We start from the raw sequence: 14,502 nt of genomic DNA, 5'->3' as shown, positions 1-14,502 counted from the left end.
AAAATATAAAAATATGAATTTTTCGCCACAATATGAAAATAAACTCATGCAGTTTTTAGACAACAAGCTTTCATTCAAAATTATCGGTAATTTTGAAGCACTTGTGCAATTACCCCCGAAAAGTATTCACTGTGGAAAAAACGCAAGTAAAATCAAAAGTAAAGTAGAAAAGCTGTACTCTGTGAGATGAAGGCAAATTGCAATTATCACACTCTTGAGATAAATACTTTATATTGGTGATTAACAAAATGTATGCTCAATAACTCACCAACATGGAGCGCTGATATGCTGGTTTCCGATGGCTTTCTAGATGAAGGAGGTGGCAGCGGGGGTTCGTCCAGAAAGTCGCACATTCGCAAGTCAGTGGCGTGTTCAACTAGCAATTCCACAGTTTCGCCCGTGTGATCCATAATGGCGCATACTTCCTCAAAATTCCTATCAATTAGAGACACTCCGCCCCACTCCAGAACCTGTAAGAAGCAGTTCATTCTATGTTTCAAAAATACACAAATTACAGCCGGTTTTAGGAACTGGCATAAAATCCCTTCTCAGCTTCCCAATATGAGACAATCAAATGTATTCTATTTCAGAGAGAATAAAATGCGGATCCCGACCATTCTGCCACAATGCTGGTAATTGTTGTCACTTGTGTATTGGACAGGAATGTCCATTGTCCACACCACCAAATAAAAGCCCAGGCCGAGACTTGCATAGCCAGCCTTACGTTATGTTAATATATAATTTTTTAAATTATAATTTAACATGACCGCTCACCTTATCTCCTTGTTGAAGTCCGCCTTTCTCCGCTGGACCTCCTGGAACTGTCCATACGATGTAGGCAAAAAGATGACCGTCAGTACTGGTTTTTCCACCAACCACCCTCATTCCAAAGCCACGAGCTGAAAACGAAGTAGTCATTATTCCTCTCAAATTTGCAACAGAACAAATTTCCTGGAAGAAATCCAAACAAAAAAATTACGATCATAATAAGAGTTTATGCAACTTTAACTTTTTTGTATGTCAATAAGCTTCAAGCCCTTGATGGTTAACTTACGGCGATTTAATGTAGAGAAACCACCGTTCCATCAGGCAAAGATCATAAGTTTAACGCACGTTTCAATAATATTGCAAATCGCACTCCAAAAAGGTCCAAGGCATAAATACTCATCCTTCGGATGCATAAATGTAGACCTGAAGAGTCACGTTTCATGGAGAGAAATTCCATAAGTTAGGAATGCCCGTCTGCCGTTTTTCTCGGCTCGATATTGGGAGCATCGTAGAAGAGAAATGAGCAAATAAGTTTAACATACATTTCACGGGCAGCGCCTTGAAAGCATTATGGCGTATGCCGTTCCCTTTTTCAACTATTTAGTGTATACTTATTTGCATAATTTCGTCAATTACTTAAGAGTGTTTGAACTCCATCTGGAGATAATAGATAAAGAAAGTAATACAGGCTAAATCCACAACAGGAAAGGTTTAGATGGACTTGCTCATAGAGTAAGTACAAAATTAAAGAACATACTTTTGCGTATTTGCCAAATATTCCACGTTTGTACATTTAACTCATATTTTGGAGTAGGTATAATTTTATGAAAAACAAAAGGAAGTGTTTGAGTGAAATCTAGAAATGAAGGGCATACAGGCCGAATTCACATTACCGCCGCTAAATATTCCAATACATAAATTATAAAACTTTATTCAAGTAAAGTTTATTATACATTTTATTCAAAGCCCTGTTGGAAAAATTGACCGTTTGCTCTGATTAGGTATTTGTTGAAAATAACTAGCGACAATGATATTTAAAGCAAATTTCGAAAATGCGTTTAAAGCAGGACATTGTACTTTTTGAAACCCTGTAAGTTCGGACTGTGACCTTTCTATGAGACACTCTGTATCAGCATCTATTATTTTACATCTGCTTCTAAATACCTGCAACATTGTTCTTTGATATCTTTTATCTAAAATTAAGGAGGCCACCCGGCTGGCTAAAATGCACTGCAAATCCCAGTACCATGCTTATCTACCCCTTATTATTTTATTGGGCTTACTTCTATGAGCCTTGTCGCTAGGATCCCTTCTGAGAATTACTCGTTTCTGAGCTGCGCTGCTAGAACCACTGTCAACATCATGGATAACAATGCGTATGGCTTCTGCGTCCACTGAAGCTTGGCGGCGCGGAGCCGCTTCAAGATCCTCCAAAGCCGGAGTAGGTCTGACAGGAACTGCAGGTCTGAGTCCGCCAACATCTGGCCTGAAATAAAAATATTCCACTCTAGAAGATTAATAATTAAATGGTGCATTCTACACCAATCTACCTACGTTTCAAAACTAGAAGCTCGATTATGAACCTACAAAGGTGAAGAGATTCGGCAATGCTCCCTATCGAAAACGAGCATGGTTGCTGGTTACTGCAGATTTGGAATTTGTACATTTCCCGACTGATTTGTTAATATCGTCATTTCCGCATAGGTTTGGGTATCTCAATACATTTTTAGGAATTGGCACAGTGCAACGCAAATGGCTTGCTGCGCCAACCCAACGCACTGCCGCAGTAACTCACTTCCGTTGCTGGGAAAATGTTGATCTCTTTTTCATTATAAAGCATTATTTGCGAAAAATTATGAAATAAATTTTATTAGAACATCGCCGCCTTCGTCGCTTTGAGTAAAGTTTTGAAATCCCTTTCCAGCTTCAAATTTGGGACAAGAAACAAATAATTTTCTATCAAAAAACGAACAGAATCAGCGAAAGTTTATAATAAATTATTTTGAAATCTCGTCACCTGCATTCCTCTGAAGACTGTAGACTTTCCACTCAAAAACGCTCTATTTTGTAGAGTTTTACTTAAAAATACTGACGATCTGGAATAGCTTTGTAGGAACTTTTTCGAGATTTTCAAAAATTATCCAAAGAAAAACCAAAAATTCCTAAATGCGGCCCATAACATCACTCAAAACGGAAAAAAATATGCCGCTTTAAGTGAGGAAAAACTCACTTTATTGGGAAATTTTCAGTTTTTTCAGTATTTTTTCAGAATTCAGAAGCGATTGGTCGTTGGACAACATGGATTTTTTTTAAATTCGTCTAGAAAAAACCAAAAATTTCTCAATCCGGTCCATAATATATGTATAACTCGAAAGAGAAAGTCCGCGGCTTTAAGTGAGGAAAATGCCACTTTAATAGGAAATGTCTGAAAGTTTCCAGCATTTTTTCAGTTACTGAGGCGAGGCGATTGGCTGTTGAAAAACACGAATTGTTCAAAATTTTTACAAAAAAAGCCAATAATCCGACAATCTGGCTCATAATATCACTTGAAAAAGAAAATGCGCTGCTTTAAATGTAGAACAACACATTTTAATAGGAGATTTCTCGGAGCCTCTAGGATTTTTTGAGTTACTAAGGCGAGTCGACTGGGTTGGCGCAGTAACTCACTTCCGTTGCTGGGAAAATGTTGATGACTTTTTTCGCTTGTTTTTAGATTTATTTTAAGAGCCATTTATCAATAATATTTTCAACATTTCTTCAAAATGTCAGAATTTTTCAGTTTTAGCAAAGTTACTCTTTTTTCTCAATGCTCAATTTGCTAAAGATTCTCTTAAAAATACGACAATCATAAAGCATTTTTCGCTAAAACTTATGAAATAAATTTTATTAGAACATCGCCGCCTTCGTCGCTTTGAGAAAAGTTTTGAAATCCCTTTCCAGCTTCAAATTTGTGACAAGAAACAAATAATTTCAATCAAAAAACGAACAGAATCAGCGGAAGTTTATAATAAATTATTTTGAAAACTCGTCACCTGCATTTCTCTGAAGACTGTAGACTTTCCACTCAAAAATGCTCTATTTTGTAGAGTTTTACTTAAAAATACTGACGATCTGGAATAGCTTTGTAGGAATTTTACAAAAACTTTTTTCAACGTCGATTTCGGGACAAAAACGAAAATAAAGTTCTACCGTTTTAAAACTAAAAGTTTTTATTCAAAAACGCAAAAGAACATTATTTTCTGATGATTTTCCTCTTTTCTGACAATAATGAGGTCTTTTCAGCTAAAAGTGACTTCATTCATCGGTTTGCAGGGAACTTTAGAAAACCCTTTTCAGCTTCGAATTTGGCACAAAAACCAAATAAATGTATTTAGTTTTTTACCGAAAGTAATTAAGATTATCTTCAAAAAACGTCTAGAGCAAAAGTTTCCAAAAAATTGTTTGAAAATTTGCCACCCTCATCACTTAAGATTTTTCAAGTATTTTTTAATTTTCAGGTCATTTCAATTTTAAGAAAGTTTCTATTAAGCAATTCTTTCAGGTATTTGCTGTGAAAATTATAAAATACATTTTAACATTTTTTCTGGAACCTTTTGCAGATTCGAATTTTGGACAAAACCCTAATAATTTTTTCTGTATTTTTTCCCAAAATATTTCCCCGAAGAGAACAAGTGAAAGTTTATAATCAATTATTCGGAAAACTCACCACTTTTGCCGCTGTGAATAAGTTGGTTTATTTAAATTCGGGTTGCTTCACTAAGTCACACTAAATCAATATTTCTAAACAAAACTCTCACAGAAACAGAACAACGCGTTTTTTCCTCACGTTTTACTGTAAAATACTGGCAAACTGAGATCCTTTTGAGCAAAAAAGTTCAAAGATGGATTTTACAAGAAAAGTCGTCATCTTTATAGTTTGGTCTTCTTTTTCCTGTTTTACCTTAGAATTTGGGACAAAATCGAAACAGAGTTATCTTGTTTTTTTTTCAACTAAATTTAAGTTTTTTCAAAAAACGACCAGCAAATGCAAAAATATTTAATCAATATTTGGAAAGCTCGTCACCCTCATCGCTCCGATTTTTTTTTAAGTTTCTTCAAAATTTCCGAATTCTCCCGCTTTAAACCAAATAGTTTGAAGCAATCGTATGCGCAAAAGCAATATGTTGATGGCTTTTTTGTTAGATGTTAAAATTCCGTCATCGGAACCAATGAGTTAAAACTCATTAACTCAGAGAGCGTCAACAACTCAAAAGCGCAACTCAACACAGTGATAGCCAGGCCTATTTCCGCATACATTTTTGGACTGTATGTCCACTAATACCATATGATCATAAGACAGCAAACAACAAGTTGTGGCCTCTTTTGAAAATAAATGCCACTTATAACATAACTATCAACTGTAGGGCATTTTCTGTGTGAACAGAAGCTTAGTTGGTAGGTTATTGGACAACGCGGTTATCTACCATTTATGGTAAATTATATGCCATCCTATGTCTATGGAACGCTAGTGAGAGTTGAGAAAAACCATCTTAAATCCTAAAAGAACAATTAAACAGAGCCTTAGATTAGCCGAAGAGAAAAGAGATCATCGAGCAGTCTATGTGGTCTACAGGATTCCATGCAGCTGAGCTTCAGCTATACAAAACCCAGAAGAAGCTGTAGGTTAAAATAGACAAAAAGCTCGACAATGTTGTGGCATTGACTCCAAATGAAATTCTCTTTAACGAACCTGATTTCTAAAACGAAAGAGATCACAGATTAGAATAGTATAAACACAGCAGTAGCACCAGCAGCGACAAGTAACCTGTTGAAGAAGCAGTCATCGAATAGTGGCACGTAAGGCGACTTCAACCTTACAGGCTTAGACTGAGTCTAGTGATTACTTGGACAAGTTTTTTAGAATAAAGTGAAACATGTGATGACATGAATTCAAATAAATCAAAATTTAAAACCGGAAGTTTTTTTTTAGGTTGAAAATTGTTCGATACTTTAGATCGGCCTGTTCACTTTCCACGATTTAGTAAAGCTTATTAGAAAATTTCCTCGAGATTTTACTACAGGTATTAAACCTATTGAAACGTAGTTTAACGTTAGTTGTATAAATCAGCACACAAAGAATAAGATTTATTGGACATGTTCAAGGTGTTCTTCGACTAATGTGATGAAATTTACCTTACTTTTTTAGGCAAAAAAGTTTATCTGAAAAGATTCTCTTATCCAATAGTTTCCGAGATACAGAGTGTCACAAGGTAAATGAAATATTTGTTTTTCTTGAATGGCTTCTAAATGGCAATTTCTATTACTAACAAAATTTGTTTTTGGGGATTTTTAGATCGAAGAATGTTAATTTTCTACTACTTAGTTTGCAGCTTCCATAGTCTGGTCATGTCATTTAAAACAGCAGATTTTTTTTGGGTTTTCAAATATCGGATTTTTTGCTTTTTATTTGTTCCTAAACAAAAAATGCTCACTTGGCTCAAATTGGATCTTAAAAAAACAGAAATATTCAGAGTTTGTTTAGGCACGTTAATAACTATGATACTTGAAGCTTCTTTTTAAATTAAATAAAGTCTGAATTCCTCGGACTTTAATACATTTATTAAACCTTTAAATAAATTAGTGTTGCATTCATTGCATTAAATACTTATTTGTTTGAAAAAAATGTTGAGACATTTTCAATAAATGCAATGTAATAGCAGAAATGTAAATATTTTTTTAACATTTAGCTGACAGTAAAATAAATTTTGTTCATGTTAAAAATGTAAATTTTCGACAATAATGGGATCCAGTTTCCGTTTGTTCAAAAAATCAATAGAGAGTAATTACCACTTGACCAATACATTTTTTTAATGAAAAAAAGATACTGGGGAACCAGAAATTCCTAACACAAAAGCAATATTACAAAACTAAAACAATTTCTGTTGCCTTAAATGACTTCAGACTATTGGAACTGCACGCTAAGTAACCGAAAATTTTGATTTCTCGATATTAGAAACCCCTAAACCCAATTTTTTTGGGCAACAGTAATACTGGTGAAGAATCTACTCAAGCAAAACGGAAATTTTATTTACAATTTCACACCCTGCATCTCGAACTCTAATGAATTTCAAATAAAACAAATTTGCCTGAAATGCAATATTTTTGCTTAAACAGTATGTGAGTGTATTTTGTCACATTAGTCGAGGACCGCCTTGTAAAAAACGCCCTTCTAAAAAACACGTAATATTGCTATTTAATGTGCACATCCTATGTGCATTTCTAAGCAGGTGGAATCTATCTACTTGTGCATTTTCGACAGTTTGAACGAATAATTTAACACAGAAAACCTTTTCTTGACGAAGAAGTGTCTTCGAACTTTAGCTCGAAACCTGAAAGAGATAAGATACATTAGGTATCTAGTCTGAGGATGGAAGGACAAGAAAACATTAAGTTTAATTTTATTTAGCAGTTACGCTAACTAAATTGTTCTAAGTCGATATGTGTTCTTTTCTTTGACCTGCCCGGCCCTAGCTTTGACGACAGAAATTATAAAACTAAAATGAAAGAGTTTATTGAAAGTAACGCAACTAATCTAAACCAGTTTTCCTTAAAAATGGAACTTTACTAATTACAGCTGACCTTTTTTTGAAAAGCTCACTTTTATGGAGCCGTTGGTAAACACGAGGTTTTGAAAAATTATGCAAAGAAAAACCAAAAATTCCTAAATGCGGCCCATAACATCACTCGAAGCGGAAAAAAATCTGCTGCTTTAAGTGAGGAAAATCCCACTTTAATAGGAAATGTCTGAAAGTTTCCAGCATTTTTTCAGTTACTGAGGCAAGGCGATTGGCTGTTTAAAAACACGAATTGTTCAAAAATTTTACAAAAAAAGCCAAAAATCCGACAATCTGGCTCATAATATCACTTGAAAAAGAAAATGCGCTGTTTTAAATGTAGAACGACACATTTTAATAGGAGATTTCTCGGAGCCTCTATGATTTTTTGAGTTACTAAACTGAGTAAAATAAACACGATTTTCAAAAATTTTCCAAGAAAAAACGAAAAATTCCTGAATGCGGCCCGGCCCATAACATCACTCGAAACAGAAAATCGGCTGCTTTAAGTCAGGAAAAATTCACTTTTCTGGAAATTTCTGGGTGTTTTCAGGATTTTCTCAGATCCTAAATTGAAGCACGATTTTTCTTTAAATTTGACAAGAAAAATCCAAAAATCTCACAATGGGGCCCATAACATCAGTTGAAAGAGAAAATCCTATGCTTTAAGTGTAGAAAAACGCACTTTAATAGGGTAATAAATTTTTGGGTTAGTTTGGGAGAGATTTTTTCGGATACTAAATCGAAGCGATTGGCCGTTGGACAACCCCGATTTTTCAGAATTTCGCCAAGGTAAAACAAAAAATTCCTTAATTGGGCCCATAATCTATAATAACTCCAAAGCGAAAATACGCTGCTTTAAGTGAGGGAAAAGTCACTGTAATAGAAAATCTCTGGAAGTTTCCAGGATTTTTTCAGTTTCGAACAGCTAGATTAATCTCATGTGACCATTTTTTTCTCTTGATTTTTTTTACTTTTTTACTTTCTTTTTTACCGGTGTCTCCAAGAACTATAAAATCTATGGAAAATAAGACGTTTAACCCCGCAAAAGCACTAAAAAATCGCGTTCTATATACACACTCGCTCGGATTCGATCGCATCGCCACCACAGACTACATACTATTCGCCACTTTCAGCATCACATCGCCCAGATCGGTCGCCAGTGTGCTTAAGGCATGTATGTTGCTTAATGCTCACACAAAGTTCCCTTTGTCCCATATAAAGGTCCACATTGTTGAGAAAGCCCAGGCCGAGTCATTTATGTATGACAGAACTGTTTATACTGCTTTCATAATAGGTATTATCAAAGAGGATAGCTTGACTGCCTGAAGATTAACGGCTCAATTACAAAATAGGTTTAGGCAAGCGCTTCCAGACCCCAGACGTAAAACAGCACTAGGTTAATGTTTTCAAATGCTTATCAGAATAACTAACTTAACGTCCCACACCGAGAGGACCAAGGAGAAACTGCAACTCCTGAGCAAATGTATAAATGCTTTCTTCATAATCTTCAACTCTCGCGAGAAAACATCGGCGGCCGCCTCCAGAAGGTCGGGGAATAACACTCCTCTTCTCAACAGAGAAAAACGCACGCTCAAACCGCGTTCGAAAGATGTAAATCACAATTGCTTAAATTCATACTGGAGGACTGGCCACTGTCACACACAGTCGAACGCTTTAGCATAGTCACAGAAACATAAAGCTGTATATTTCCATCATTACTAAAGCGGAATGATGGCAGATTCGCCGTATTAGATTGATGTTAGAACCGTGCAAACCTAACTTAACATCTTAACCTGCTGAATCTAATATGATAATGTCTGCTATGTTAGATTGGCTGTTCGTAGCAGTTTAACACACGAATCTGCGAATATCATTCACTAGCACCCATTAGCATAATTCGAAAAGTAAGCTCCTGGGTGCAAAAATAATAAAACAGCCCAATTTATTTTGTCATGAACCTAAGCCTACTTTTTGAAGATCAAACTGGATTCATACTTACAAGTATGATCCTCTTCTCCTGGTCCGTCGATCATCTTCTGGCGCAATTAGAGCCATTGTTGGGGTTGAATCAGGACTAGGTGGACTTGACGGCTCAGGTGCTGGAGCCCTAAATGAAGCTCGACGTCCCATATTATTAGGCTGAGTAACTGTACTAAGCCCTGGAACTTTAAGGAAGGAAACATTATGCATTTGCGCATTAGCCCAATGCTTCGGTTGGCGTAATTACCGGAAAAGACATCATAGGCAGAGGCCCTTCTAGGCATTGGAGGTGGGAGTGCCAATCCGGATTCGCCTCCACCTGGACTACTTCCGCCCGGAAGAAGAGTGGCCTTAACTTCATCGTCATAGCTGTGTTGTCTAGCTACACGAGATGCACGTCGTGATCTAGGAGCTGGAGGAAGAACGTCGGAACTTCTTGGTGGGCTGTTAGCTCGCGAGCCACCTCGAGATCGGCCACCTCTATTCCAATCGGAATCTGGGGTTTTAGAGCCACCACCTTTAAGCTGAAAATGGTATGGATCACAATTATCACAAACAAAACATCGGAAAGACACATACGCTCAGGAGACATTGAAATCGAATACAGGCAAACATGGTTGGAAAGATTAACAGTGGGAAAACATAGAGGCTTTAAACAGAGAAAAACTCGGGTGAAAGCGATTCATCAGCAACAATCCTGATATTACTGAAATTATATTATAGCAAAACTGGATTGGAAAAATTGATGCCTGGATGTCGTTAAAACAGCTCCATGCGTGTTGAAGAAATTTATCATTTTGCAATTTTCAAATTAAATTTCAACACTATTTTTGGGCAATCGTTTATATAACAAACTGGGGTTATTTTCGGACCTAGAATACGTGGTTAAAATAAGCTCGCTTCCTAAAGAAACACCTTCTATAATAGTCAAAGTTTTCTAGTTTCGTGCCATCTATATGGCCACAAAAATATTTGGACAGTCCGCATAATGTGAAATTCCTTCAGAAATTTGAAATGTTTGTTATTTATTTATTTAAATTGATTGGTTGTGTAATGTCTAGTATTTCGTCTTAAACGATGCTAGAATAACGCATGGAAAAGTTTTTATTAACCAAGAAACCAAATGGAAAAGGAATAATTTTAAATAAAAACATTTTCATTGAAGAACAATTAGAATTGCAAAACAGAAGATTAAAATATAGCCTGGCCAGCTTTCTCTTCTAACACAAATGTTAGACGTTTGGGCATGGAAAATATGACTTTCTGTAAAAATTCTGTAGCAATTTTGCCCCTCTGTTTCAACTGAAGTGTACTAGTATTATTATGCTGTCGGACTTTGGTTTCTAAATCTGGGAATTGGCAGGTGTTTTAATTCCTTTTGGACAGTTATCCATGCTGGCAAATCCTCTCTTATTCCCATTTCAGACTCACTTTGTAACAGGCTATTCTTTAATATTTTTAAATTTCCCATTTTGCCCAATGAATCATCAATAAATATTAATTCGCACACACCAAATAAGAAAATATACCTCCAGATCCTAAGAAAGCCCCCGTGTTTCACTTTGCAAACAAACTTTAACTTGGCAGTTATCCATGTGGGTTTCCCCGCACCTATTGTCGAACATCCGACCCAAATATCTTAAACTTCGACTCATCAGAAAATATTACATTCCTCCGAAAACCTTCCGCTTTTAAACAGAATTCTGAGGCAACTGCTGAGGGCAACACTTTTTCCATTCCTTGCAACTCGTTCAAAATTTCTACTAACGTGAACAAATCGGCGAACATTAGGCGCATTAGTAATTTATATTAAATAATAATGAAAATTTTTCAGCGCATTTTTCTTGTATTTTTTGGGATGAAATATGCCAGAAACTATAGATCCAATTTATTGAAAAAAACAAGTTACAAACATTTTATAGTCGATGAAAAATTGTGCGGGGTATTAGAATATTCCTATGATCCGCGGTATATACAAAAAATGAGCAAGCAAGCAATCCGCAATTGTGTAAATAAGTGCCGATTTCATTTTGCGCCTGGACTATGAGTTGGAACATTCTTTTTTAATAAATTTGCCTATTTATAGAAATCGGGCATACCAAATTCAGCCCTCAAATCGCAATATTTAATTTGCAATAAACAATTGAAGTTGTGGCCGCAGGCTATTCATTTGAAACGATACTAAATGCACGTGAATGGTCGTGACGTCATAGCGCTGGTCGTTCGTTCGAAAGGCAATACGGAAATACGGCTTGTCGTTGAATTGTCTGGATGTTTGACTGTTCAGAATTCGTGCTGTGCTTTATTAATAATGGAAGCAATATAAACACAATATTACTTACACTTTGTTCAATAGGCACTGTTAGAATTTTTATTTTTTTTTCGATTTACACAAGAAAAACTATTGATTATTTTGCCTATAAATCTACCTGTTAGCTTTAACACCGCGAACTTCAGCAAGAGTAAGTCTTTCGGTGCTTTTAATGTTAGATGCCACCATAAACATATCCACTAGTGGTAAGATGTCAGATTGTTCTTTTACAAAACATGCGTCTGTCATTTAAAAAAAAAACATTTTTCTCCTAATACACTATAGAAACGTTTTAACAACAATATCAAGACTGAGGTTCCATATTTACATGCTCCGCATTGTTGCACGACGAGCCGCTTGACGTCACAACTGGTCCCAGCCAATGACGGCGCGATACAAGAATGATTTTAATTATACAGTTTTTAATTGCTTATATTAATTACATATAAATAAAAAAATAGTTTTTTGGCAAACTGTGGTGTTTTTAATAGTATTAAGTTACGTTTGCGAGTAATATTTTTCAAATTAAATGTTTGTGCAAATTCCTAATTAAAGCTGATTAAATGTAATTTCACTGGCTTTCAAACGTGCTTTGAAATTTGGATATCGACCGGAAAATGTCAAGCTAATTTGCTCCTGGACTATTATGGGGTGTCTCGAATAAAACTACACAGCACAGCGCAACTTTACAAGCGTAAAAGTGCAATTTCAATTTTTGAAATCGGCCGAAAAAAAAGCAGGCAAACAATCAGCAAATGTCTCAATAAGTGCCGATTTCAAGTTGCGTCTGAACTACCCGCGGAGTTTTAAATAAAAATGCAATGAAAGCTGAATAAATCCAATTTCACAGGGTGCGTAAACGATGCTCTTGGCACTTGGCCCTCTCGCTGCATTATAGTGCAAATCTTTAAGCCCCATTTGTTTTAAAAAAAAGTTTGAGCACCATTTCGTCTTTCTATCTGTTCGCTTCGACTTAAATCAATCTATTCCGAAAAGAAAGTTTCAGAGACGTTTTCAATAAAGTAAAACTCCTGCTCTCAATAGGGCATGCAATTTACTTTTATCATTTGCACCAAAGAAGCTTCAAAATTTCTTCCAAAGTCCAAAGGTTATTAAAAATTCGAACTCGCTTCCTATAACTCACTTCTTATGTCCGAAAGATAAAAAATGTATAAGTTTGCATACCTTTTCCAGTTCTTTTAGAGACGCGGGCGATACATCGGAATGTCTCCTCAACTCTGGACTTCGAGGTGGTGCCAAACCGCTTCCTACACTGCCCACAGTTAGAGCCCCACCAGACGATCCCAATCTTGCTTCGGAGTGTCGTCTTTGTAGTTCTTGTAGTGGAATTTCCAATAAACTTTCGTTCGAGTCTTGAGTTATAACAGCCGCTCGTGATTGCATTTTTCTGAAAACACAACCATCAATAACAAGAGAGGTAAATAGAATTTCCGAAATGACTAAATCTCAGTTTGAATTTCGTATGTTTGTTCACACTCTGGTTGTAGAAACGCAACCCCATGCAAAGGAGTGTGGACACTTTGAGGCGGCGATGTGTGTGATTGATTTTCAAATCAAATCAATAAATTCAAGTATTTCATCACTCAAAACTTTTTTTAAACTGAAAATCCCCAAAACATGTCAGCAATTATAGCAAAGCAAAATGTTTGATGTACAGGCTGTTTTATAATTGAGTACAAAGGTTTTTCCTCAGCTTCGTTTCGGTCAAAAATGCTTCCTTACCGATCAACAGGTTGCCACCAAGTTCACAAATGTTTACATTTTTTATTAGAATTCTAGCAAAATTTGGGAAAGCATTTTCTTTAATTACGCGCCATTCAAAAAAAAAATTCGGAAATTAGTTAATAGCAGACATATGGCTAAAGAGTAACATTATTTTTAAAATAAAAACCAGATGTCTGTGTAAAAAACAGTTTATTGAACGTATAATTTAACTCTTAATAAAAGTTATTTCTTACGTTTTCTTTCTCATTATCTGCCTCCGTTTAACCACAAACTGAGATTGTTCCTGGGCAGTTATTTTACAAATGTATGATGAATAGCGCATAGAAACAAGTATGGACAAAACAAAACAAATTCAAACCCTTCACCGCTGCCAAAATCCATTCTTCAGATTCAGCTCTCAGATTTCTTAGATCGTCTTGATCTCCTAAACTGGAAGGGTGGACCAATTATTTCAAATTTCCCCAGTAGATAAGTCTATTGGATTACAATCTGGAGATCTGGGAGACCATGTTTGGTGTGGTAGTTAAGTCCTCTGGACCAATCCATCGATTGGGGTATCGTATGTTTAACAATTTACTCACTTGACGACTCAAGGCACATTGGTTTTTATGTACGCTTTATTATCATTTTGTGAAATGACCTGCTTAAGAACAATCGCAATTTGTGATTAGGTAGGCAATGAAAAAACATAAAGGTGCGTCCACATGAATAAATTTTATTGTATATACTTTCCTGACTGTGTTTCAATTCCAAATCAAAATTAATTCCTGGGTTTCAGTCATTTATTGTCTCTATTTATCAATTAAAATACGTTTCGGTGTATTTTTCCGCCATCATCAGTTTTTCTAACATAACAGATAGTTTAAAAAATTTCATTAATTGAAAAAACAACCACAGTTCGTCAACAGCCTCATCATACATTAAAATACATCACAATTGCAATACTTTAAAACATTCTAAAATTAATTAGGCCTAACAGGTGATTAGTCAGGACAATCAAATCTGGGAAGAGACTAGAATTCTTCGTTCAGATACTTAAATATTTTTACTTACATGGGTAGCGTTGTTGCTGCTTTAAGCCTTGGCATACATTTGGAGTAT

At 35.7% G+C, this 14,502-nt stretch overlaps 1 protein-coding gene and 1 long non-coding RNA gene across 2 annotated transcripts in view; one reads left to right on the top strand and one right to left on the bottom strand.

Annotated features, from left to right (window-relative positions):
- The window catches only part of LOC109533198 (regulating synaptic membrane exocytosis protein 1), a 52,187-nt gene that overhangs the window by 17,386 nt on the left and 20,299 nt on the right, over nucleotides 1-14,502 (bottom strand). Inside the window, exons 5-10 of the mRNA XM_048669074.1 lie at nucleotides 12,841-13,063; nucleotides 9,592-9,868; nucleotides 9,364-9,529; nucleotides 2,052-2,254; nucleotides 775-899; nucleotides 269-470 (exon numbers count right to left, since the gene is read on the bottom strand). Of these exons, the coding sequence (XP_048525031.1) occupies nucleotides 269-470; nucleotides 775-899; nucleotides 2,052-2,254; nucleotides 9,364-9,529; nucleotides 9,592-9,868; nucleotides 12,841-13,063 (1,196 nt within the window). The remainder of the gene's footprint in view (nucleotides 1-268; nucleotides 471-774; nucleotides 900-2,051; nucleotides 2,255-9,363; nucleotides 9,530-9,591; nucleotides 9,869-12,840; nucleotides 13,064-14,502) is intronic.
- On the top strand, nucleotides 105-725 carry LOC125505371. The gene is made up of 3 exons (XR_007282129.1): nucleotides 105-250; nucleotides 311-472; nucleotides 591-725. It is a non-coding gene; the product is annotated as an uncharacterized LOC125505371 (long non-coding RNA).

The sequence above is a fragment of the Dendroctonus ponderosae genome, unplaced genomic scaffold (genome assembly GCF_020466585.1).
Source record: "Dendroctonus ponderosae isolate FM_Combo_2020 unplaced genomic scaffold, Dpon_F_20191213v2 Dpon_F_20191213_8, whole genome shotgun sequence".
In the NCBI taxonomy this organism is placed as follows: domain Eukaryota; kingdom Metazoa; phylum Arthropoda; class Insecta; order Coleoptera; family Curculionidae; genus Dendroctonus; species Dendroctonus ponderosae.
The sequence above is the reverse complement of the archived record's forward strand: the minus strand, read 5'-3'. Positions and strand labels throughout refer to the sequence as shown.